Source organism: Meleagris gallopavo, chromosome 14 (assembly GCF_000146605.3).
Source record: "Meleagris gallopavo isolate NT-WF06-2002-E0010 breed Aviagen turkey brand Nicholas breeding stock chromosome 14, Turkey_5.1, whole genome shotgun sequence".
NCBI lineage: Eukaryota > Metazoa > Chordata > Aves > Galliformes > Phasianidae > Meleagris > Meleagris gallopavo.
This window is the reverse complement of record NC_015024.2, coordinates 6,282,556-6,308,052: the sequence shown is the minus strand read 5'-3', so window position 1 is coordinate 6,308,052 and position 25,497 is coordinate 6,282,556. Positions and strand designations below refer to the sequence as shown.

The window sequence follows — 25,497 nt, the reverse complement described above, 5'->3', positions numbered from 1 at the left end:
GACGGCGGCGGCGGCCCCCGCGGGTTCACAGGTACGGGCACGGCGGGGTGCGGGACCCCCAGCCAGGGTGGGGATGCGGAACTCTCAGAGCGCGGCGCAATCCTCCGCCGGGGCCGCGGGCGGAGAACCGGGGCATCACCGCGGGTGTCGGGCCGGGCGCTCGGCTGTCTGGGGGCGGGTGTCCCCGCTTCAGCCCCAGGCACAGGAACGCCCCGGCGGTCACCCCGGTCGCGGTCAGGGGGTACGGCTCGCGCTGGAGGCTGCGGTGCCCCAGATGGGCAGCACCGGGTGAATTCCGGAGAGTGGGAGTTCGCTCGCCCGGGTGCGGCGCGGGTGTGCAGGGGTCGGACGGCGTGAAAGCGAGCGATGCTCGGAGGGAAAGGTCCGGCACGTAGCGAGTGCTGCGCCGGGAGCCCGCGGAGCGAAGAGGCACGTTGACTGGGGAGAAAATGGAGATATCGGTGCTTTAATGAAATAGGGTGCTGCACCGAGGAGTAAAATGGGAAGTGAATCACCGGTTTTTTGCTTCCTCTTCACCCCCCGTCCCCTCTTCAATCCTCCGGTTTCGTTACTCAACTCGATCCTGTAGAGCCCAACAGCCTTTGTGAATCTCTTTGACCGGGGGCGATTAACGTGCTGGTAATGGGAGCTGATAGAGGGTCCGGCCGTAACGCCATGACCTCCGCACGGCGCGGGGTCTGAGGAGATGAGGGGGGAAGCGGCTGCGGGTTCACCGCACCCATCCGCGCTGCTGCGCGCGGTGCTCCGCGGCTCCCCGTGCCCCGCAGCGCTCCGGGAACGCGGAGCCGTCACCGCACTGCCCGACTGGTTGTGGTCTCATCTGTCTGCGCTCCTCATCGGCGCTGTCGATGAGCCGGGTTTTATTACGTCGACAGAAAGAAGCAAACATCTCCGGGCTGACGGCGTAGCAGCGCTTTGAGTCGCATCCGCTTAAATGTGCTTAACTGTGCATTTAATTTGAATTTAATAGAGCAGTTCATTTTGAAAATATGCAGCGGGCTCTGGGAAACATACTTGAGAGCTAACAACTTGAACGCGAGCTGCTCTAATTTCTGCTATTGTTACTAATTATTGAGCTTTTTGTCTGCTGTACGATCGTGTGTTGTTGCCTGCTCATGTCGATTGTGCCCTGCTGTGCCTGCAGTAAGGAGTACTGGGCAGGGCACGGTCCGTGTTGTGTTCAGCCCTCTGATCCCACATAATCTTGTCCTGTGCTGATCCGTGGCAGGGCTCCCAGAGATGTGGGATCCGTGACAAACAAATGGCAGCCAGACTGGAATCCCCTCAGTTAATGCCTTGGGTGTTTGCAAACCTGTCTGCGGGGTCAAACCGCATCACTGCATTCCTCACCTAGAAAACACGAGCATTTTAGTCTATGCTTTTGAAGTCAGAAGAAGAGAATATAGCATTGTGTTGCAGTGCTGTTCAGGAGACATTTCTCCCCTTAGTAAAGAAAAGGATTTTTGGGGCTTTGTGTGGAGAGGCTGAAAGGGAGAAACCTGTATCAGGGCAGGGATGGCTGTGCAGTGCTCTCCCAGCTGGGTCCAACCAGAACAACCAGCACTGCCCTCCCCAGGCCTGCCACACCAGTGGTGTGGGCCAGAGGATCCAGAGAGGTGCTGAATTAGAGTCAAAAGGGCTGCAAGGAGCGGGGCACAGATGTGCCTGCATGCAGGTCTGTAGCTGTGGGGCCAGTGGGCTGGCTAGCAGCGGGTCAGCAGTCCTTCTGCAGGTGCTCCTACTGCACTGCTGTGGAGATCTGCACACTTCCCAATTGGTTGCTGCACATGGCTGTGCTGCTGTTAAAGCTGAGTGCTTTAGATGGCTAAATTATAACTACTTGTATAGTTTTAAATTAAACTCTTGCTCAGGATGCTTAATTTGAAGTGTGACATGTTATTTATGCAGCAATATTTGCAGGAAAAGTGACCTCTAGGGAGAGCTGATGACAACGGCTGTGTATTTCATTTATCGTGTTCTTATCGGTGATCATTTTTCATTGCTGCTTTGATTGAGTAATATTTCCAGCCTGGAATGGCAGCATGCACAGATGCCCTCATGCACTCCTTCTGCAACGATGAACAGAAATGCTTCAAGGTTTCCATTTGAATTAGTCTATGAATGGGAAGGAAGTTAGGAGAAGTTCGTCGCAGCCTGATGCTTGACCACTCAGGGCTCCAACAGCCTTGTGCAGAATAGATGTGTGGTGACGGTGTGCCCGGCTCCTCCCACTCCTGCTGCCTCCCTCACTCTCACCTTGAGAGTACAGGGTACTGAGTGCAGGCCCAGCAGGGTGATTGCAGGCTCTGTCTGGAGAAACAGCAGAACTGCTCACGTAAGGGCTGACTGAGGCTTCCTGCCTGTCAGGAAGGGAGGGACAGCCCCGTGGCTGCGGAGCCGCAGTGAGCCCTGTGCTGGTTGTGTCACTGGGGCTGTGCTGGGCTCTAGGTGGGAGAGGAAAGTCGTGAAGGTGAGACTCTGACCCTCTGTTTTTCTAGAGTGGCACTTTGGTTTTTGCCGTGATTCTTCACTCATTACTCAGTGCGGTCCTGTAGCTCTTCTAAGGCTGCTCTGCCCCAAACTGGGACAGCACGTGCTTCTGTAAACACAGGTGTACCTGAGCAGGCACATCAGTGCAGCCACAGAGAAAGCCAATATAGGAAAGAAACATAAAACACGCTGGAAATATTTCTGTGCAGGACTGTGGCCTGGATGGGTCTCTTGCTGCTGAACTCTTGGCAGTTGTAGTTCAGTTTTGTCCCTCTGCCTTCCTGCACCAGGAAGGAGCAGTTGCAGTGCAGCTGGGCAGTGTGCTGCAGGAGGCTGTGAGCACTGCGTCCCGCTTGGCTCCTGGAAGAAATCACCTGGCAGGCAGCTCTGAGGGAAAGGCCCCGTCTCTGGGTTGGGACCGACCTAGGCTGCAGTTTGCTGGGGGAGATATCCCTGTGTACGTGCTCTGGGTGGCTGTTGTGGCCCTGGTGGTGTGCACCAGGCTGGGTGTGCCTTTGGTGTCCCTCGAGGTATCGGTTCTTTTGTTACAAGCAGTTTTTTTTGCACTGAGTTTATCTCTGCCAGTGCAGCAACTGAAGACGCGTCACTGTGAGCTTCTGGTTGCTCTTCCAGGAAAGCAAAAGCAAAGCTGCTCTTCAGAGCCACAGGTGCTGCCTATGGTGGTGAGCTGGGTCCCAGCTCCTTCCTCTGGTCCCTAGCTCAGTTTTTAGACTGGGGAAGAAAATGTTCATCTCTAATTTCCATCCTTCAGAGCAGAAGGTGAGGTGACCTGGAGTGCACTGGCTTGTAATCTCCACTTCCTTTTTCTCCCACGAGATCAAAGTGAAACCTTCTATTAAGTAAGATACCAGAAGTGGCAGTCACAGATTTCCAGCTACACTTTAGCTCCTGTACTGCAGGATGCGAATCTCAGTGGCTGTGCATTTGCACCAAGCGTTGTTATTGCTTTGAGAGAATGATTTTTGTACTTGTCATGAAAACTCTAGAATGGTGCAAAATAGAGAAGAAGAGTTATGAGGTCGTCTACCACAGTCCTCCACAGCACAATATTGTTCCCTGTGGTATTCTCCAATACCTTGTCCAGGCTGCTTCTAAATTACCTAGATATAGAGATGAATTATGTCTAGGCTTACAACTTTCTGTGAGGGAATGAAATGAGCCGAATGTCTTGGACCCAGCACATGATATTTCACAAATCAGAAGTCAGCTTCGCACCATAAAGCCCAAACCACCCAAACTCAACCTGGACTGGTTGTGGGCAGGACTGAGGTGGGCCTGCTGCCCTGGTTGCTCCAGCAGAGCAGAGCTGGGGGCCCACGGGCTCCCATCAGAAATCAGCACGATGTACTCAGCCTATTGGTCAGTGCTGGTGGAGCTGGCACCGCAGCATTTTGCCTTCAATCAATTGACAGGGACAAGGCAGCGTGTGGGACAGTTGCTGGTTTGCACTTGGGCATCTTATTGTCATGCTGTCTTTCAAATGCTGTTGCAGATAAGCAGCTGTGCTACTGTGCAGAGCAGTTTGGACTGGTGCTGTGAGCCTGAAGAGCTACGGGAAGAGGATTTTGCGTTTGCAGGAAGCCTGCCTGTCTTGCTTTTTGTTTTGTCTTCAGATGACGGTGAGAAATGCAGAAGTTGCAGAATGAGCAAGTGCTCGCCAAAATAAATCAATGGGTGCCCGGTTTGATAGCGGTTTGCTGGCAGCAGAGCTGTATGCAGGTGCAGGGCCGGCCCAGCGCCCCGCTTCTCGCTGTGCGGGGGAAGAGGACAGGTTAACTGCTTGCCTTTCCTGTAGTGCAGCCGTAAGCGATTAACGGGCCACAGAAATGGAGCCCCTCCCCTACTGAGGGCAGGCTGAGAGCTGGGACTGTTGAGCGTGGAGGAGAGAAGGCTCCAGGGAGAACTGAGAGTGGCCTGTCAGTATCTAAGGGGGCTCTAAGAAAGAAGAGAAGAGACTCTTTAGTGGGGTCTGTGTAATAGGACAAGGGGAAGTGGTTTTGAACTAAAAGAGAGGAGATTTAGATCGGACATGAGGAAGAAGTTCTTTACGCTAAGAGTGATGAGGCTCTGTCACAAGCTGCCCAGAGAGGTGGTAGTGCCCCATCCCAGGGATACCCAAGGTGAGGCTGGATGGGGCTCTGAGCACCTGATGGAGCTGTGGGCATCCCTGTTTGTTGCAGGGGAGTGGGACCAGATGAACATTAAGAGTCCCTTCCAACTCAAATGATTCTGTGATTCTCAGGCAGTGCAGTTTTGTGCAAACAAGGAGGAGCTGCAGTGCACAGCCATCACTGTTAAAGCAGACAGAGCTAAGTTTTTCCCTCTTTGTAAATACAGGTATGGGCTGTCCCTGCCTGCTGTGCTGCTGGGATATGCAGCCTTCCCAGAGCTGCCAGCAGTGGATCTGGCTCAGACCACAGTGTCGCGGATGTGTGCTGTGCCAGCAGGGCTGCCCTTTGGTCTGTTTGCCTCAGCCAGTTGTCACTATGTGTGTAATCCACCTGCAATCATTTACTGCTTTAATCGACACCATAAACACAATGGAGTGGTTCCTTGTCCTTACGCTGCTGTCCCCATCCATCTTCATGTCATCTTCCACTCATTCCTAGGGCTGGGGAGGCTGTGAGCAGCTGTGCTGACTGTGAATCACTGAGCTGGGCACAGCCTGGCCAGGAGAGCCTGGCCTGGCAGCAGGGAGATGCGGGAGACCAGAAGACATGAAACCGTGCAGGAGGTTCTTAAATCTGACTGTTATTTTCTCAGTTCATGGATGATTTCTATCAGCGCAGTTAATCACATGCTATTGCTAACTCTTTCAGACCAGTGTCTAAAAAAATCAATTATTCACAGAAATTCCTGCTGACAGTTGTGAGTGTCGGGTCACAGTTCTCTGGTGTGCAGTTAGCAGCTTCAAACAACAAACTGAGAAAGGAACAGCAAAGGGGAGAAATGCAGGCTGCAAACCCAATGCTCAGGTGGGTTCCTGTAGCAAGGGGCTGGAAGCCATGGGAATGGGCAGAAGGTTTCCGTATTCTTTTCAACTAAGTGTTTTGTGCAAACACAGTTCTTAGGCCCAGTTGTTTAGGGCCAAGAGTGAACGCTTCTGTAAAAGGGAGAGAGCTTTTTTCATCTTCCCAAGCTCTCATTTTGGGGTGGGTTTTGCAGTTAGCTCAGAACCAGACTCCAGTGCCATCCAGCAGAGGTTGTCACTATGGGGCAGTTGTCATGTGGGAGTGAGCAGCTTCTTCATCTGCTCTTATCAGTGACAGTGCCAGCTGCTCCAGCAGATAGCCCACAGCTGCAGTGAGGTGTGCTCAATGTGTGGCTGCTCTTGGTAGTGAGTGGAGAGCATCCTGGAGCTGTGCCATGGCATGCCATGTGGATCCAGGGGGAGCTGGCAGCACTACACAGTGAGAGCAGCAGCCCTTGCCCTGCCCAGATGTATGGCAGGATTTGGATTTGTACCTGCTTGCTTGCAGGTTCAATATAAAATCGCTGAAGTTAGGTGTGTAAAACAAAAATTAAAAAAAAATCATCTCCTATAAAGGGAAAAAGCCAAATGGTTTTACAGGTTTTAGCACCTCCTTAGAGGTGCTAAACCATTGTGTAGGTGAAAAGCTATAAAGATGAAGCATTTTCTGACAGCAAGGTCTTGTCTTGAAGCCACTGGTAGGACTGGTGCTAGTGATGTATTTGTGTTAGAACTGGCTGGACGATGTGGTTTTGGCATTTTAAAGAGAACAAAAGCGAAAGGCTGATTCCACCAGAGCATCTGCTTTTAGTCAAAAGGTTCAGGTTGTCAGATTTCTACGAGAAAGTGCCTGGAGATGTCTCCAGACCTCAGAAATGCCTATCAGCAACATCGTCAATCAATCTATATATATATATGTGTGTGTGTGTGTGTGTAAAAGTGCTCAGCTCTGACATTGTGGCATCATCAGTTTTTGTCCATAAAACCTTTTATAGGAATGGTTTGAGCTCTGCTTTCTTGCCTGAGGTGGGCACACCATTTGCTGTGTTCACCCATTCTTTTTTGGCCTGTGGTTACTTGCTGGTAAAGAGAATGAAGCTGCTTGTAAATACTGGCAGGGCTGCTAGCGTTCATGGGCTCTTGGTTATCTCTGCAAGAAGGGAGGGTGCTGAGATAAGGAGAGCATGGTGAATGGTTTGCTGAAGATTGGAGGCTCCTAAAGCTTGCCTGCTTTCCCACCAATACCTGATCCATGTTAGTGAGGTCCTAACTACCCAGCTGGGTGCTCGGTATGTGGATTTCTGTAGAGTATCTGTTTATTCAGTTTATTTAGCTCCATCTGCCCCAGTACATCTTATACATTCGGGGTCTGAGCAAGTGCAGGTGAAAAGCTTAATTCAAATTATTCCTTATAATTTTATCCCCTGTTGGGTCTTTATTTTAGAAACTAAGGCACAAACTGTATGTTCTGCAAGTTGCATTGTTTATTTATCGCCTGCTTTGGGGTGACAAATTGAGGAGCCCATCAGTAGCTCCATCCACTGAACAGTCACAAAAGCAGCTATCAGGTCTTTTTTGTTTGCTAACAGTTCACGTTAAGGCACAGTTCTCGGGTGCTCCATAGTGGATGCTTAGTTGATTATTATTTTTTCCATTTTCATTCTTTTTAATATGGAAATAATGGTGAAGAGAGAGAGACATGAATTCTTCACATTTGCCTTGTGGACCCTTCCTGTTCAGTTACATTGTTAACTCTTCAGAAGTGCCATAACCCACTTTCTTAGTTCTGTTGGAAAACAGAGTAATAATGTACAGAAAACCCATCTGTTCTTGCTTCTTGCTTTACTGGGGCCTTCATCCAATACCTCATTTTCCATCAAGTGCTTTTTTCTCAATTAATCTTTCCCATAAGAAATATATTCAGTATTGTCCTTGTTGCTAGATCCCAGAGTAAAATCTACAGATGAGAATAACCTGACTTTGATGTAAATTGGCAAAAAAAAATCAATCACAGAGATGGCAGTACAGCGACTGGAACAAATCCTCACTTAAGAGTAACATGAAAGACAGAAATAAGAACCATTTTACACCAATTCCAAATGTTATTTATGTTTGAAATGGGAGCGGATTGTGCGTGCTGTCAGCACACCCTAATCTAGCATCTCGGTGATGTGTGGCTTGGCTTTTGCATGGATTAAGGCTGCTCACAGCCCTGCAGACAGGGAGCATTTCAGAGCTGGGAAGCGCTTAGCGTTGACTCCTAAATCTCACTGCAGCTTGTTTGATGCGCCAAGGCAAAAAAGCCAGATGAAAAATGCTGGGAGGACAGAAGGGAATCAGCCCATCAGTCCCTTCTCCTGTCCCTGCTCCGACCCTTCAGGTCCTGTGGTCTGAATGGATCCCAGCTCTCCATAGCCCTGAATGGGCCACCAGAAGGGAAGCTCCCTCTGTGCTACCATGCTACACGGCTCTGCCATCATTGCTGTGTGTGTTGCAAGCAGTGTGTTGAAAAGTCAGTTGTACCTATGGAGCAGCCAGCAGGAAAGAATGAGGGAAAGCCATTAAGAGGAGCAAGCCTGAGTTTTGGGCTTGCATGTAATGGCAAATGGGCTCTTCTTATATATGCAATCCAATTAGAGTCTGTTGGCTACGAAATGGTTAACTTAATCTGTAATTACAGTTTGCTAACCAGCTCTTTAGCTGCTGGTACACAGTAACAGGGAATGCTGCCTGGTCCTCACCCCTGTTGGAGGTGTGTGGGCTATGGGAGCGTTCCCTTTCTTCCCTGTCTTCCTTCCTTGTCCCATGGCAAGCTCTTCCAAGAGCTCCTCTGTGAGCTTGCTGTGGATGTTTGACATTACGCCTGTGACTTTAGGAACAGTAATTTCAAATGCATGCTTTTCTAAGAAAATAGTCTTGCAGAAATAATATCATCAGCCTGCTGAGTTTCTTCGGGGTTTATAGAACCTAATGTTCTGTCTATTTCTGGCATCTGGCTATTACAGCATGTTTTAGTTGCATTAAGTAGTCAACAATAAGCAAAGCAAAAGCTTGAATTATACGTGTATGGAAATAATGAGGCGAAGTCACGGATGGCTCTATTTCTGCACAGACAGCAAGTGGCTATCTTAACAAAATGCTTTCAGATAGCTACTGCCGTATTTTAGATCATTTTGGCATATACTTATGCAATGTATTTGATTTCCATTTGCTGTGTTTTGCTGTATGGAGGGAGAAGGAGCACAGGCAGTGTGTAATGGGCAAGCGTTTTTCAGTTACTCTTTCATTTCTGTTTCCTTATCAGCAAAACATAAATCTGCAGCATGCTGTCAATGAAACCGTATGGTAACTCTTCCTGACGAATTGATTTTGCAATACAGATGACCCTGTGTCTGCATGGAAGGAGGCTTTTTGGATTATTTTGTCTTAATTTTCACATTACTCTTTAAGTTTCAGCACCTGGAAATCATATATTTGGATGTTTCTGAACTCAGTGGTTTGTGTGAATTAAGAATTTACAGAGCATGCTCAACTTTAGAGTTTTTACTTTGGAGGCAGTTATTTGTCATGTGAAATAATGTGTTTATTTGCTATAGCCAATGCCTTCCTGTCCTGTCAGACAGCAGCATCAGATTCCGATACTTTCTGAATGTCGACTATCCACTTAGTGTGAACTGAAGAAATGCATGGTATGAAGGATCTCTTTCTTTAAGAGAGTGTGCAGGTGTGCCCATAGGATTCTTAAGGTATTTGGCTCCTTATGCCCAAACTGGCCCATTGATGGCCTATGGTCTGCGATGACTGCAGCTGAAGCAGTACTTTGGGTGGTGGGCAGCATGGATAAGGTGCTTTGTGAGTCCCGTGCAATGAGTGAATGAACCAGCAGTTGTCTTCACAGCTTCTCTTAGAGCTCAAAATCAAGAAGTGATTTTCAGCCTTTGCTTTGTAGTGGTGAGTGAGTTTTCTTCTTGTGCTTAGAAGTGGCAGCCTGTATCTGAAAACATAAGCAGAGCACAACCTGGGACTGGCAAACAACCTATGAGTCATGGGAACTAGGTTTGGGAGACACATCAAATCTAGGAGGGAAGCCATGAAGCTAATCAAAACTAAACAGCACGTCATGGATGGGGATGTTTATTGTGAACTACTCACACATGGCTGATAGGCTCATGGTAATGCCTTGCTCAGTCCTCCCAGCTGTAAGTGCTGCCTGCCAAGCATCACTCTGTGGGGCTTGAGATGCAGCTGTTGCAAAAGTGAAATAAGTAGTATTTATGGCTCTTATTTGACATTACATTTCTGACTAGTGACAGTTACTGCAATCCAAGGCATAATATTTTCTAGATATTTAGAAAATAAATACAAATCGAGATGTAAACCTGGCCAGTGCAAGTGTCTGCAGTGTTGGTGTTTTACTTCAGTAGACAATGCAGCCTCCATGTCAGACCTCAGCTGAAAACAAAAATTCCTCCTTGTAGCAGATGTTGTCAAACAAGCGTGCCTGGAGAGCATTCAAAGGCTAGGTCCATGCAGAACATGGAGTACAAGGAATGGAATACAAGGAGTACAAACAGGAGGGTGGAAGCACACTGAAACAGTAGTTTTCAAGAAGTGGAAGGATAAAAGTAACCTGGCAGAAGAGTGGGTGCAATGAGTAACTGCAAGGACTTCATGGATCAATAATAGAAAGGGATGCTAGAGCTCACAAGAGAGATTCGAAAATGAATTATTAGAAGACTATTGCCAAAGAAAACTAGGGCAAATCTGATCCAGTGGTTTTAAATCTGAACTTGGATAAAATTCAGAAGCTTGTACTGGCAAAAATCCCATCTATGTGTTTCAATAAAAGCTCTTATTAAAATAATAATAATAATAATAAAAGCCTTTAATGTTTTGATGCTGGCCAAAGAAGAAATGGTATTGAAAAGCTTTAAGAAGAAGAAGAAACAGCGTTTCTTGTATGGCCACATGCAGATACGTGGAGTACAGTTGATGAACTTTTAGTTAAGGTTCTGTGTAAACACAAGCATAGAAGCTTTCAAAATTTTATCACTTATTGGATGTTGTCAAGAGGAGTCTCAGAATTACTGCCTCAGTTACATCTGTGCAGGGATGTCATCTGGGGATGACATAATGCTATTACAGCACAGGCCAAAGCAAGGAAATAACCACAGCTTAATGGGACTCTGGCAAAGGAAAGGCTGTTGCAGATCTCTGTAATGATCAAGTGAAGGAAGTATTTTTAAATAATAATGACGAAAGGTCACTGACATTCTGAGATTTTAATCATTCAACACATGCAATTATGGGCAAGGACAATGCAGGAAAGTGTAAAGAGTGCTGGCAACAGCCACGTAGTCAGAATGGCCAATGGTGGATTAAAGATTAAAAAAAAAAAAAATTTGGAAGAAAACATCAAGAGATAAATTACCTATTCTTTGGATGTGTAATGATTCCAGGTAAACTGGCAAGTCTGCTGAAAGAGTCTAATGAGGACTGCTTAGGAGGCTGAGGAAACATAACAAATCAAACTTGGCTCTGAGATACTTTCTGCATCTCTTGCAGCTAGAAGCGTCACTGACGTGAGCTCTAAGTATGTGATCTGGTACCTAAAAGTAACCTTGGAAGTGTAAAATGCAATGATGTGGGTCTTTTGCAGCTTATGATGATGGCTTTTCAGAGCATCTTGGGTGTTTAAGGTGAAGAGAGAAGCTGGTAACACTCCAAAGTGAGGTAGGAAATGGTCCAGCTCACACATCAGTGTGTTCCAGCATCAGATGTTGAAAAGAAGGACAAGAAATAAGGGAAATGACACTCTAGGGAAGGTTTGCTCTTGTAAAGGCAAGTTGCTGCCATTGCAAGGGCCTGAAAGAAAAGGCAAAGCGAACAGTAATAACCTATATGGAATTAAGAAAGGCATGTTTTTAAAATGCAGCCCTCAGTGTGTATTTACTTAGATTAGACCAGTAATTGACACTGTGGTTTTATTTGGTGTTTTGCTGAGATTCCTCTGGTTTTGGTTTTCCAGGGATTGGGTTTTTTAAGAGTGTAGACTGAAGATGAGTCAGTAGTAAGCCCATCTCCTGCAGTTTGATCAGAGCAGCTTAGAGTTAATTAATGACTGGAGGGTTTTTTGGTATGAAAAATGAAATAGATTTGATATCAACATTGTAGCTCTGTCCAAGTGTTCTTGAGGAGACTATTAAAACTCTCAATTTCTTTCTGATTGTACATGTGGAAGGCATATTTTCCATCCTTTATTATTTTCTGTGCCATCTTGGTGTTTGCCACTCTGGCCTTGCAAGAGCAATCCCACTGCCTCTGAGCTGCCCCTGCCCCTGCTGAAGTCATCTGGAAATCAGCTGAGAGAAGGGAAGTTTGGTTTCTGATGCAGAAGCAGTGCTGCTATTAAGTAAGCGAGTGTTAAAACAAAGACAAAAAAAAAAAAAAAAAAAAAAGAGGGATATATAAAGCAATTCTCAGGTTCTGTCAGTGCACAGGTACAGGAATAGAAAAATGCAGTTGTTGTTGTTGTTATTGAAGTATAGTTGGATATTATGTGTTGCCTTAATGACTGTACCATTAACATTTATGTTACAAATGAATGAAACAAGGAATATTGTGGCAACAAAACAAGGCTAGTGGCTGACAATATGTTGCTGAGAGGCTAATAACTCAAAGAACAGCTGTATGTACTGCAAAAAATAGGAAGAGAAAAGCCAAAAGAAAAAATGAAAAAAAGAAATGCATGGTGATACAGCAGTGTTAGTGAATGGAGATGAGGATGTGATGTCTCTATTTGGCCACTTTTCTCCTTTTCCTCTCCCTATGCAAAGGCTGTGGGAGTTGTCAGCTCAACTTACCAGGGATAGCAGAGGTGCAGTAATCTCTGAAAATGAGGAGATTCTCTAAGGTTGTGATAAGATGCTACCATATAGAACTGGGGTGCTGAAGGATGTGATCAGTCCATTAGGTCTTGGAAGGTTTGTGTGAGAGAGGATGTGTCATGAATGTTCTCTGAATGGAAAATGCCATCTTGATTACCTAATTAAACACAGAGCTCAACAATATGAGAATGGGTCCAATGAGACCATGCCACTCGTAGATCAAATTTTGTTTTGTTTGAGTTTGTCTGGTTTTATTTGTTTGTTTTTTAATGTTCATTGTGTAAAAGAAGCTGTGCAGCAATGTAAGTGAACCCCACTGCATGGGGCAGAGAGCAGAGGAGCTTCTGGCTGGCGTTACAGGGTCTGGCCATGGACTGGCACCTGGCAGAGCAAGCAACATTGCCCGTGCAGAGCTTTGTTCCTTGTTTTGGCCATTAACTTGGGCTGATTTAAAATATGATTATGGTCAACCAACCAAAGTGAACCTCCACTTTCTGCTCTCATATTGCATTGCCTCGTGTATTTGTTCTGCAGGGCAGTGCAGCCATGTGCCCCCTCCCCAGCTGGGCACCCTGCAGATCATTCATGGCAACGGCACAGCCGTCGGGACGGTCATCGCCTTCCAGTGTGCGGCCGAGCACCAGCTGGAGGGGCCGGGCGTCATCACCTGCATATGGAAGGGGAACAATACCCAGTGGACGGCAGAAGTGCCCTCCTGCAAGCGTAAGGCTCTTCCAGAACCATTCCCAGTCCCTCTGGGCTGCAGTGTAGTTATTTAGCTTCACGTATCTCCTACAACGTGAGGATTAATTCTAGACATCTGTGCAAGAAAAAAAGACAAATTCAATTTCCTTCAAAGTTGCCCCTGCTGACTGTAATTGCGCTCCATATGTGTTCTGACATCGTTAATTATTGTGACATAGAAAAGACTCCATCGGATTTCTGCCCGATCTTACATCACCGGATCCGGTAGTGTTGCACCCGAACAAACGTGGCTCAGGGTGTTCTGTTCTTTACAACTTATAGAGATGTGACCAACTAATCTGCAAATGTATTTACAGATCTCTAATCTGCTGGCATTCATTTCTGAAGATAACTTGCTGTAAAAGAAACATGGCAATATTTTTCAACAATATCAGGCTGTTGCCTGTGGGCAGCTGCATGGGAAAGTTACCATATTAACAAATAGCATTTGAATGGCAGCATCATTAACTACCTTTCATGCTGTGTTTCTTCTTATTTATTATAAAACAGTTAGTAATTTGACTGGAAGTAGACTCAAGCAAAAATCTACTGCATGGTATTCTGAGCTTTGTAGTATCTGAATTGGGGAGCTCAGTCTGTATCTCAGATTTGTATCATTTTAAATCACTGGTATTAGCTCTTCAGACTCTTATCAGTCCTTCTGAAATTCAGGTGTTCATATCTCCGGTTTAAGAGACTCCAGTAAAGAAAATAAATGACAGAAACCCTCCACTTTGTGTAGAGCTGAACCATTCCCTGTGCTGGTATTCGTGTTGAAGGAACTAGATGAGTTCTGAAGTGAGATATGGTTAGAGCTCACAACAAGGTGGCAGAGGTCTGAATTAGCTTTGCCTTGCCACATTCTCACTCCTCTTTTGTCTGGATAAATGCATTTCTGATGTCAGATCACTGTGAATACAGAGCCTTACAGATACCATCCCTTCCAACCCCAAACAGAGGAAGACCAGTTGGTCACTTCCTGGCATATGGGATATCAAAACATAGAGCCATCCTCAGTGTAAAAGGCTTCTTTAAACCCACATACCCTTCAGTATTTGTGTTTGCACTTTCCACTCCTTGTCTACTATTGATTAAAATGGTCTGGTAGCTCATCTGCATTTGATAGACCGACCAAGTTGTGCTTTTTAATTGCAGTGCTAAAGACATTTTGTTTAACTGCAGTGCTAAAATACTTATGAACAATTACTTATAAACAGGAATTTTTAATTAGCCAGTTTAAGATCTGTGTAGCTTTAGGTTGAAGCCAAGATACTTCAATATCGTAACACATGCTTAACACTAAGCTACTATTAGCATAAGTGTAAAGCAGGTAGGTTTCAGCATGGTTTAATGAAAATATGAGAGATAAATATGTTGACCTCAGAAATGTTCTCCTGTGTTTGCCTTGCTGCAGCCATATCGAAGTATGAGACTTTTGGATTTAAAGTCGCAGTGATTGCTTCCATCGTGAGCTGTGCCATCATTCTGCTGATGTCCATGGCTTTTTTAACCTGTTGTCTCATCAAGTGTGTGAAGAAAAGTGAAAGGAGGAGGACTGAAAGGTATGTCAAGAAAAGGCTTTTAGACAGACCTGGCATAAAATGTGTACACCATGTGCACTCCTGCTGCGATAGCACAGGGCTCCTTTCCAGGACTTGATGCTTAGAACACCGTGATGATGTTAACTACTTACAATCCTTCATTTGCAGAGTAGAACGTAGGCGTAGAAAGATATAAAATCAAAAGTATTTAGGTGCCTATTTTTTTTTTTTAATATTGAGTGACTGAAGTGGACCTGGACAGATCTAGATCTACCCAGTATTATGGAGGGGCTGAACATACAAGTCTTGCTCTCTGGCCCAGTCTCTTTCTCCTTGAATTACTTAAGTTTGGCTGTATCTTCTCTTCTTCTCTCTCTTCCTTTTTATTCCTTTGCTCTCATCGAACTCCTCTGGGAAATCCAATCTACTCATGTCAAAACCATCAAAGCCTTCACCATCTGCAAAGTGTGCTTAGTGCTGTCCCACAGATGTGACAAATAAGAGCTGGAAAGAAAGACTTAGGATTTTGTCGTCTGGCTCGAAGCATGAGACAGTGGGCAGAATTACAAGCAGACAAGGGAAGAAGTAAAATTTACTCATCCAGTCCGTTATAAAAACTTATTGTGAAGGATGACTGAGTGACCAAATGTGTCTGAATGCTAAATTCAATCAGCTGTTGTTCATGAGAGCATCCACTCAAATTTACCTGCTGCAAAAAGTGTTCTATGTGCACCTGTGCTTCGTTTCCTTCTCTCTTTTCCCTTCGTCTCCCAGTGGGCTGGCTACTCCCAGCTGAAGCCAATGAGCTGCACTTCTTGTTGATTTTTAGTCACCTCTTGCTTCAGAGAAGCATTTGAAGTGAGGTGAGGGAGAGGACTCAAGTGAAGGTCTCTGTGCTCTGAGCTGTGTTTTATCCAGAGCTGGGTGGGAGCCAAACCTTCTCTTTGGGGGAAAATTCTGTAATTTCAAAATCTGACTGAAGCCAAAATATGGATTTTTTTCCCTCATTTCCCTTGAAAGGATTTTGCATGGCAAAGAAGCCTTTGGTGTCATTCATAGTATTAGGTTTTCACTCACAGCATGAAATAAATTTTGAAATGAAAAGGATGACTGGCATTTTCAGGATCGCTGCTTTTCTTTCTGATAAGACTATTCATATCAAAGTCCTTGTTATTCATTTATTTAAAATGAAGTTTTGTCAAAATTAGCCAGCCGCATGACTTTGATGTCTTGTTATTTTTCTCTTACCAGAGAAACAGACTTTTATACTGGGCATTTTTACTCAGTTTTGCCCTAGAACACCAAATGGTTCCCTTTGCTTCCCAGTGTACTGCTGCCCTCTGTCCTGTGGCAGTAGTCTTGCTGCAGCTGGGTCTCCAAGAGCTTGAGCAAGTGCACATAGAGGGAGCCTCTTCTGTTAGATCAGTTGATGTAGTGGGGAAATGAGGACCAACCTCTGGATGCACAAAGTGTTTCTTGATCCAAAGAAGAAATGTGGGTTTGGTAACACGAAGTGAGAGCACTTAGGAGGACGCTGGTTAAATAAATGTCTTTCAGGCCATCTCTGAAAGAAAAGGCAGTCTGCATCTGCAGAGCAGGGAGTGTGTCCTCATCTCCCCTTCAGCTTTGAAATCTGCCTGTCTGCTTTTTCTGGCTCTCTTAGTAGATTGCTAAAAAAGGTCACCTCTGCCTATAAGCCTGCTTGTAAGATTTCTGATGATCCAACAGGACGTGCCATCCTGTGCTTTATCCCTGCATTTGGGAGATGTCAGACAGAGGCATCCAAACACCCTCCCATAGCGTAGCCTACTCCCAGAGCTCTCCCCATGGCACAAGCATAGCATCCATTTTCTTTGGTAGAAGCAGGACTGCATCCTGAGAGGGTGGAGAAGTCATGGAAATGAGCATTGCCATTCCTCGCAATCTGATCTCATCCCAGCAGCCAATGTGATTGTTAGTGACTCTGCGAATGTTAGAACTCTTTTAAAAACAGGAAAAGCAATTGTGATTTTTTTTTGTTGCTGTTGTTTAACCCTAGAGCTGAAGAAAGCAGCATGAGAAGTGCCTTGGGCACATCCAGAAGGAAATTCTGAAGGCATCCAAACACATTCTTCTCTTTAAAAAGTCAATAAAATCATATAATCATTAAGGTTGGAAGAGACCTCATCTAGGTCATCTAGTCCAACCATCTACCTACCACCAATACTGCCCACTAAAGTGTGTCCCTTTGTACAACATCTAAATGTTTCTTGAACACCTCCAGGGATGGTGATTCCACCACATCCCTAGGCAGCCCGTTCCAGTGCCTGATCACTCTTTTTGGAAAATAAATGTTTCCTAATACCCAACCTGAACCTCCCCTGTTGAAACTTGAGGCCATTCCCTCTCATCCTATTGCTGTTATCTGGGAGAAGAGGTTGAGCCAGGCCTCACCACAGCCTCCCATCATGCAGCTGTAGAGAGCAGTGAGGTCACCCCGAGCTTTCTCTTCTCCAGACTGAACAATCTCAGCTCCCTCAGCTGCTTCCCATATGACACATGCCCCCAGACCCCTCACGGCTAGTGAGGTAATAGATGTGGATTTAGATTTAAACTCCAGTAAATCTGTGGTCAGATAAAAGCTCAGGTATGCAACTGTTCATCACAGTGCTGTTTTACTCTTTTTTACGCTTTATTCACAGAGACATGCAACTGTGGTATCAGCTCAGAACTGAAGAATTGGAGAACATGCACGCTGCTTACTTTGGTTATAAGGGAAGAAATAACAACAACAACAAGAAACTCAGGAATAATTCTGTATTTGATGATGTGACTAACATGGCATATGACAACCAAGGCTTCTACAGGTAAGGTTGTTAAAATATAGTGATTTTGAATGAGGTTGTTGAAGAAATTTTAGTATTTGCTAAAGAATATGCTTAGCAGACTGCCCTGAGGAGGTCAGGGTATGGCAGCAGCACTGACCTGGAGCAGGCAGGCTCACCTGCTGGGGCAGAACGTATGGTTTCCTTGAGCTTGCCTGTGCTGTGGGAGTTGTGTTGCCCAAAGGTGGCAGAGAAGAAAAGCTGAGCACTTGGTTACTCACAGCAGTGCTTGGTGAAGCCTGGTCTGCAGAGGAGGTTGCACCAGGTTAAGTGGAGAAAAGTTTTTAATTGGCTTTGTTAAGTGGATGCTAAACAGCAGCGGGTAAGTGGTTACACTGTGTGGTTGCGTGGTAGCAAGCTTGCCTAAGAGCCTTAGGAGAGGAGCTAACCAGGGTCAGCCCAGGGTGTTCCCATTCCTCTGTGCCTGGAGGGCTCTCCAGAGAAACATGGCAGTCAGTATGTGCAGGGCAGCACAGTGGGATCCTCAGCTGCAGCGTGCCACTGCCCCATAAATGCCACCATGGTGGGAACCCCGACCCTGTGGCTGCCCGGAGAAATGTCCATGCTGAAACAAGGTGTGCCCTGTGGTGTGAATGCATGTGGGGTGGGCAGAGGTGTTTTTATTGGTTCAAAATCACCTCTGAATGTGTCCAGATGTGTTGTCACCAGCAAAATAAATTTGTACCATCTGTACAAATACATGTCGTTGCGTCTTTGATAACCTCTGAGTGCTCCTTTGTCATTCTGTATGGTATATACAGCACAATCCTTGTTTGCTTTTAATTCACTGCTCCTTTGTAGAGCTTTTCTGAACAGCGGTACCTGTGATTTGTAGTGGTTACCTGCAGAAAACAGCTTTATGCAGATTGCAAACCTGCTTCCATGTCACAGTGCAGCTGGAAATTTTATTCCAACGGAGCACTTACATGAAAGTCTGATGGCTGTTTAATCAATTCTTAGCTTTGGGTGTTTTCAGAAAGAAGTATAAAGCTAATTAAATGAAATTTATAATCTCAACAGCTTTCACAAGTCTTAACGACGCAATTTTTAACTTTGGACAACTTCAGTCTTTCACAGTGTAAATGTTTTGAAAAAGTGTAATCTGCTTTTAAAATAACAGGAATAAATAAACACAGGGCTATCTACAGGGCATAGAGCTCTGCTGGAGTCTCAGCTCCTTCTGCTGCTTATCTGCACCACTCCACAGGGCAGAAGCTGCTGTGTTATGTTTACCGAATTCTGTACATCTTTTCTTAACTGAAACGAGCAGGGAATACACAATTCTTCTGGATAAGCAGCTTCTCTGGGGCCAGAAGTAAACAGTTTGATTATTTCTTTAGAAAACTGGAAGGTGTGCAGTTCCCCAGTGGGGAAATACAGAGGGCAGGAGGATAATGCCTGTGAGCTCTGTTTTTACTGCTTGAACGGAAGAGATGCTGTGTTGGGCACTGGGGCACATACCCACCTCCTGAAGCATGAGGCCACTGTCAGCCATGTCAGCTTGCTTTCCAGGATGCAGAGGTGATGTGATCCTGGCTAATGACCAGTGAGCAAAAATCAGCTGGAAGAACAGGCGTATCATGCTGTGCACACCAGAGAAAGGGTCTAGCTGTTTCTCTCATAAAGAACAGATGCTGTTTCTAATCGGACATAGTATCCAAGCTGTTACAGACCAAATAAAATGGTTTGGGGATTGCTCTAGGAGCAAGCATGGTCTGTTATCAGTTCTTACCACACTCCCTTTTGTCACCTGAATAAGATCTACTTAATAGGGTTAGTAAAAGCTATTCCCTTCTCCTGTTTATTTCTGTTAAGTGGATATATGCAGAGGATGAGGTGTGGAAATGATGCTAACCTGTCTTGTGCCAAGTCTCAGAGACAACAAGTTGTCTGTCAGCTCTGCACCCCTTGCAAGACCAAATGGTGCACGTCACAACTAGGTGAGGTCTCAGCATGCTGTGCTCTGGAGATGTCTTGGCTGATCTTTGTCCAGATGATAGCAGCCTTTCAGGCTGATCCAGATCTTGCCTACGTACATTGTCTACCAAACAGTTTGATTTGCTGCTTTGGGGAACAAAAGTGCTTTAGTAACAAATACAATGAAAAGCCAGTTCTTTCAGGCAGGTAAGACACAGGTTATATTTTGAAGAGTAACTCAGGAGCACAACGCTATCATCTGTTGAAGTGATGCCTTAGTTTGCTGATGAGATCATTTTGACTGTATTGAGGTACCTTAACAGAGATCCAAAATGCTGACATGAAATATCATTATAAATAATGCAGGATCTGGCTGTTGGACAGCTCAGGCTCCAGTGTGTTTTTCTGGTTCTGTCTGCCCTAAAACAAGGTTCTCATCCTCTTGTGTTTGAAGTGTGGAACAAATGTGATGAATATGTAGTCTCACTGGAAAACATTGAATTTTAATGACAACTGCTGTAACTATAATGAGCCCCATTCTGGCTTCTTAGGTACGTGAACAAATTGCTTTAAAATGCTGAGAAATATGTTTATGAATACCTGGGATCATTAATGGCTGTGTAGTCTCTGTTGATGCTGCTGCTTTGCTTGGGTGTAAGGAGCCATAAGGAGGTTAAAAATAGCAAATTTTAGCAGCTCATACATGCAGGAGCTGTAAGCCTATTTGCTCTTTTATAATATTGGAACAATTCACTAACACTGAGTAGGAACAGCAAGTTACAAGGCACAGGGTACTGGGAGGGATGTGCTTCCCCCAGAAGGTTGGAGCAGTGGCAGCAAGTTGCTACGTGAAACAGGACTGGAGATTAGCAGAAGGCTGATCCTCAGCTGCAGGAGATGAGAGCAACCCGTGGGCAGCCTGGCAGCCAGGGTGCAATGCCTGCAGCCTGGAAAGGATGCACTATTGCCTCCCTGATTTTGTGGCAGAATGAAACCAAGGATGTTAAATTCATCCATCCAAGGTGAAAGACCATCCTGAGAACAGCAGATAGCATCATGCTGCTTTGGATTAGATGGTCACCGTGAGTCTCATGAGGACATTAGCACTTAAAGTGCCATTCTAGGTTTAAAAGGTTTTTTGTTTGTTTGCTTTTTAAATGGGTAAGCTCCTGAGCAGAAAATTTGAGTAAACTGAAATAAATTTGAGTCTGTTGCCTTGGGGTACCTGCCTGGAGCCTGGGAAGTTGGGCAGCCTGAGCCAGCAGCCACCTCTTTTCCACGAGGCAGTGGTGCCTCTGTGACAAATCACTAACATGTGCACCAGCTCACAAAGCCAGCGTGAGGGCAGGCAGCAAACTGCTTTTGGCACACGAGGGCAGTAAAGGCAGAGATGGCTGTGCCAGTAGAACACTTACATACTGACATGCAGGAAAGGCGTGGAAGTAGTAGTGAGAAAAAACAGAGAGCTTGTTTCAATTCTCATCAGCTTCTGAATTACAATGAGAAATAGCCATGCTGAGGGAGGCCTTTGCTTGCTTTGGTTTTTCAGCACACACGCCTGTGTCCTGTGCAAAGACAGGCACTCCCTCAACTCAGAGATGTGCTGTTATTTTCCAAGGGAGAATGGACAGTCCAGTGTTTTCACACTAAGGGAGAGCTGAGTTCATGTGGAGATTGACTCCTTTTCAACATCTTTATCAAAGACATAGACAGTGGGACTAAGTGTACCCTCAGCTAGTTTTCTGACGACACCAAGCTGAGTGGTGCAGTTAACACAATAGAAGAAAAGGACACCATTCAGAGGGTCCTGGACATACTCAGAAAGTGCGCACACAGCAATTTGATGAGGTTTAACAAGGCCAAGTGCAGGGTGTTGCACTTGAGTTGAGGCAATTGCAGGCATTCTTACAGGCTAGGAGAGAGTAACTGAAGAGATGGACTTGGAAGCCCTGATGGACAAAAAGCTGCACATGAGCCAGCAGTGTTCTCTTGCAGCCCAGAAGACCAGCAGTAGCCTGGGCTACCTCAACAAAGGGGTGGCAGCAGGGAAAGGGAGGTGATTTTCCAATTCTACTTGGCCCTTATGAGGCCTCATGTGGAGTACTGTGTCCAGGCCTGGTGCCCCCAGCATGAGAAGGATGTGGAGCTGTTGGAGTGGGTCCAGAGCAGGGCCATTAAGATGATCAAGAAGCTGGAGTGGCTCTCCTTTGAAGAAAGGCTGAGGGAGTTGGACTTGTTGAGGTTGGAGAAGAAAAGGCTCTAGGGAGACAACATGGCAGCCTTCCAGTGCTTGAGGAGAGCTTACAAACAGAAGGGGACTGACTTATCACGTGGTCTGATAGTGATAGGACAAGGGGAATGGCTTTAAACTAAAAGAGAAGAGATTTAAGTTAGGTGTTAGGAAGAAATCTTTTACTCAGAGATGGTGAGGCCCTGGCACAGCTGCCCTGAACTGTGGGTGCCCCATCCCTGGAGGTGCTCAGGGCCAGGCTGGATGGGGCTCTGGTGGTGACAACCCTGCCCGTGGCTTTAAGGTATCCCTCTAACCTAAGACATTCTGTGATTCCATTATATGATTCCTTTTACTCCTCTGTCAGCTGAGAGGATAACCAGATAGAAACCAGCCTCACTCAAAAATACATGTAAAGATCAGCAAAAAAACGTAGTGATTTTTCCCCCCCGTTGTGAAAGCCTTTGGAAGAAGCTACGCATTCAACATTTGGACTGTTCTTGAGGTGAATTATTTTACACAGCTCTAGGCCAAGTTATAAAGCATTCTCTGTGAAGTAGCGATCTGACTGCGGGAGTGAGTCAAATGGAAAAGCCCACGTCTCGGTAGGCTTCAAGTCCTCCTTCACATATCCACTGCAGCTGGAGCATATTATCAAGGAGAAAAAAATCTCTTCTGCAGAGAAAGAGGCTAGTGTAATCTCCCACAGAAGATATTTTTAGCACCTGAATTTTTGTGCTGGAGCCCTTTTTGACTATAAGATGCATTACCAGCATGCCTGGCAAAGAGCAAGTAAGGGCAGTCCAACAGAAAAAATGTCCAAGTGAAAAGATTTCACAAAAAAAAAAGCCAGAGTGCTCTTAGGAGAGGCAGCTTGGCGTTTTGAGTCCACTCAAGAAGCTGTGTGCAGAGTCGGCAAAATTAGCTCATAGCTTTGGCCTCCACAGTGAAACAAAGTGTATTTTCTTTTTCTCTTTGATGTAGTGAGGCTGAAGTTTTCCACTACCTTTTATAAGGGGTTCCACCGGAGCTGCAAATCAAAACCTTGTGTTGCTCTGAACAGTGTCAGCATGTGCCCAGGCCCATGGAGGACGTGGCTATTGGCCAGAGGGGGAAAGACCCTTGGCCACGTTCCCACCTTTCCCTCTGTCCCATCGAGACACTTTCCCAGCTGCTTTCCCCCTCTAAACGCATTAGTAGAAGAAATTACAGAGCCTAAGGATCTGATGGCCTTTTGCTAGCAGCTTGCTGTGGTGCAAGTTTACTGCAGTGAGGGGCAGCGCTCATGCTGAGAGACAAAGTGCTGCAGGGCTGGATGGAAAACACAAATAGTAGTAGAAGACACCAGGACAGCCTGAGTGGCTGTCAGAACCGCCCCCCCCTCCCCCGTCCAACAAGCTGCAGAGTGAGGGTTGCATTAGAGGGAGAATTAAGGGAGCAAAACTTCTACAACAGAGGCTTCCTGCAAGACAGTCGGGGTCCCCAGTGTGTCTTCTGCACCTGGCGTGCCATGAAGGGCTGTGGGAGCTCATGCTGGTTCTGTGTTTTCATTAGATTTCTTTTCATGTTAAAAGTTGGACTGCTTGAGCCTGGCTGAAGATGCCGCTGTCCTACACACCCAGCTGGATCTCTGACTGCGCCTGAGCTCTGCATGCTGTGACCTGGCAGCAGGATGGCTGCACCAAGGGGCAGAGCTGAGCTCATTTCTCCCTCTGAGCTTCCATTTCTTCTGTCTGTGCCCACAGCTGGTGTGAGAATCCCACTGCCCAGGGATGCAGTCTGCGTGACATCCTTGTGTGTGGAGAGCAGCAGTGCTGCAGGAAGTAGTGCAGGGCTGACTCCACTGCAAGAAGCATCCGGTGAAGCAGCTGCAAACAGCACAGACTGTGTCTCATACAGCGTGCACAATCTATGCCATTCCCTGTGTGAGGGCTGTCTGGTTATGCAGCTCTTAGGAGGGGGGGAGCAGACTCTTGCACAGCCAAGGGGCCTTTACGTGCTTTTTGCATAGACAGCTGCACTCTGTGATGTCCCAACCTGAGCTTCTCTATTCATTTCCCCTTATCAGTTATCATGGTGCTTTGTGCTCCACCACCTCTCTGCCACTGAAGTCTCAGCACCTTCTGATGCACCTATTTCACAGAACTGCCAGGTGGGGGAAGTGGGCTGTGGTTTAGTCTTGGGGCCCTGTGTCAGTGGCAGGAGTTACAGGACACGTTTCCTGTTTACTTAATGTAAGAGAAATAAAAATGCAGTGAAAGAGAAAGCAGAACCAACCAACCAGAACCTTGCTCCTTTGTATCAGCAATTTGCACTTATCTTTCTCAAATGTCAAGTATTGTGCATCTAGATGGGATATTCAGCATGTGGCACTTCTGGATGCTCTCATGTTTCCAGCTAGGAATACAGGGAAGTCTTCTAACCTTCTGACTAGGATGGTTTGGAGTAGCCCAGTTGGAAACTAGCATTAAGAAGCCAAAAGGGGTCATATTTTCCCTGCTAACCTGGGCGCACCTCCTTAGGTTCTGTTCTGCTGTGCTGATCCCTCATTGAAAGCAGAGGTGGTTCAGATGCCTTTACACTTCCTGGCTGTAGTTCATGCCCCAAGTAGTTTTGTAACACAGCTTTCTAGTGAAAGACGAGATTTAATGTCCTCTACAAGACAGATGTATCTGCAGTGTCTGTACCAGAGCAGTTACTTGTAACAGTGCTTTCATTTTCTGCCCTTTCCCTGTGATCCTGTGCGTTCCTATATGAAGCACGCTTCCCACGAGCGCTCCTGCTGGTTTCCTGCAGCCAATGCAAGCAGCACACACAGGCTGCACCTCTTGAAACGCTGCTCATGTGCACAGGATAGGGCCAGGCTGTCCTGGATGCAAGTGCACAGACTGCTGCATTCCCCTCTAACCAAGCGAGGGCTTTCCTTCTGCACCGCTCACAGCACTCAAGTGCACCTAGTTGTATTCTCTAGTTAGCATTGCATTAAATTGAACGTGGAGACTCATTTTATTGAAAACAAAGAGATGACATCTGCTCCAACTCTACAGATCTTTCCAAGGACTGCACCAGCTTTTACAAACTCAATTATTTGCACCATTGCCACCTAATGCTTTTAATGCTGGAAGAAGCGAGCCCCTGTGTTACAGCACAAGCAGTTTGCAAAGTGCCCGATGTGCAAATAAAACAGATCGGAAGGTTCTGTATTCTCATTAGAGCAAGTAAAACTGAAGTAACTTTTCCCTTCATTCCTACAGATTCCAGGAGGAGTGGACTCGGGACATGGCAGCTTCGGGGCGCTGCAAAGCCGGTGAGCGGCTGCCCAAGCTCAGCAGCAGCAGCAGCAGCAGTGCACCTGGGAGAGCCACAGTGCCAGGACACAGCACTGCTCTGCACACCGCGAATTCAGTCCATGTGGTTCAGGTCTATGGACACACAGACAGATACAACAAACCCAGGTGTCAGATACCTGGCTAGCTGCTGGCTGAAGTGCACTTGCTTCTCTGGACCAAAATGAAGTGGATCGAAATAATGTGCCTTAAAGATAACGCAGGAAGTTAACTACTCATTTGAATCTGAAAGTTTTATATATTACAAAGTGATTATTTAACAGGAATACTTTGAGGTCTGATATAAATAAAATAAGGAATGTTGAGGCTGGCTGTCAGCAGCCATTCTCTGCAGTGCTCTGTGTGTTGTGGCCGTGGCAGAGCATCATGGCTTTCTTGTGTACCTCCCGAGAGGAACGGGAGCCGGTTTGTGTCTTTGCCTCATAGAAATTCACTGGTGATAATTACACTTTCATTACACCTTC

At 46.1% G+C, this 25,497-nt stretch overlaps 1 protein-coding gene across 1 annotated transcript; it reads left to right on the top strand.

The window, feature by feature from the left end:
- Positions 1-25,497, top strand: SUSD3 (sushi domain containing 3; the record flags this gene model as incomplete). The annotated part of the gene is made up of 5 exons (XM_031555508.1): positions 1-31; positions 12,925-13,113; positions 14,549-14,696; positions 17,357-17,521; positions 24,941-25,497. Coding segments are annotated over 5 exons (753 nt in total), but the record flags the coding sequence as incomplete, so codon positions are not given.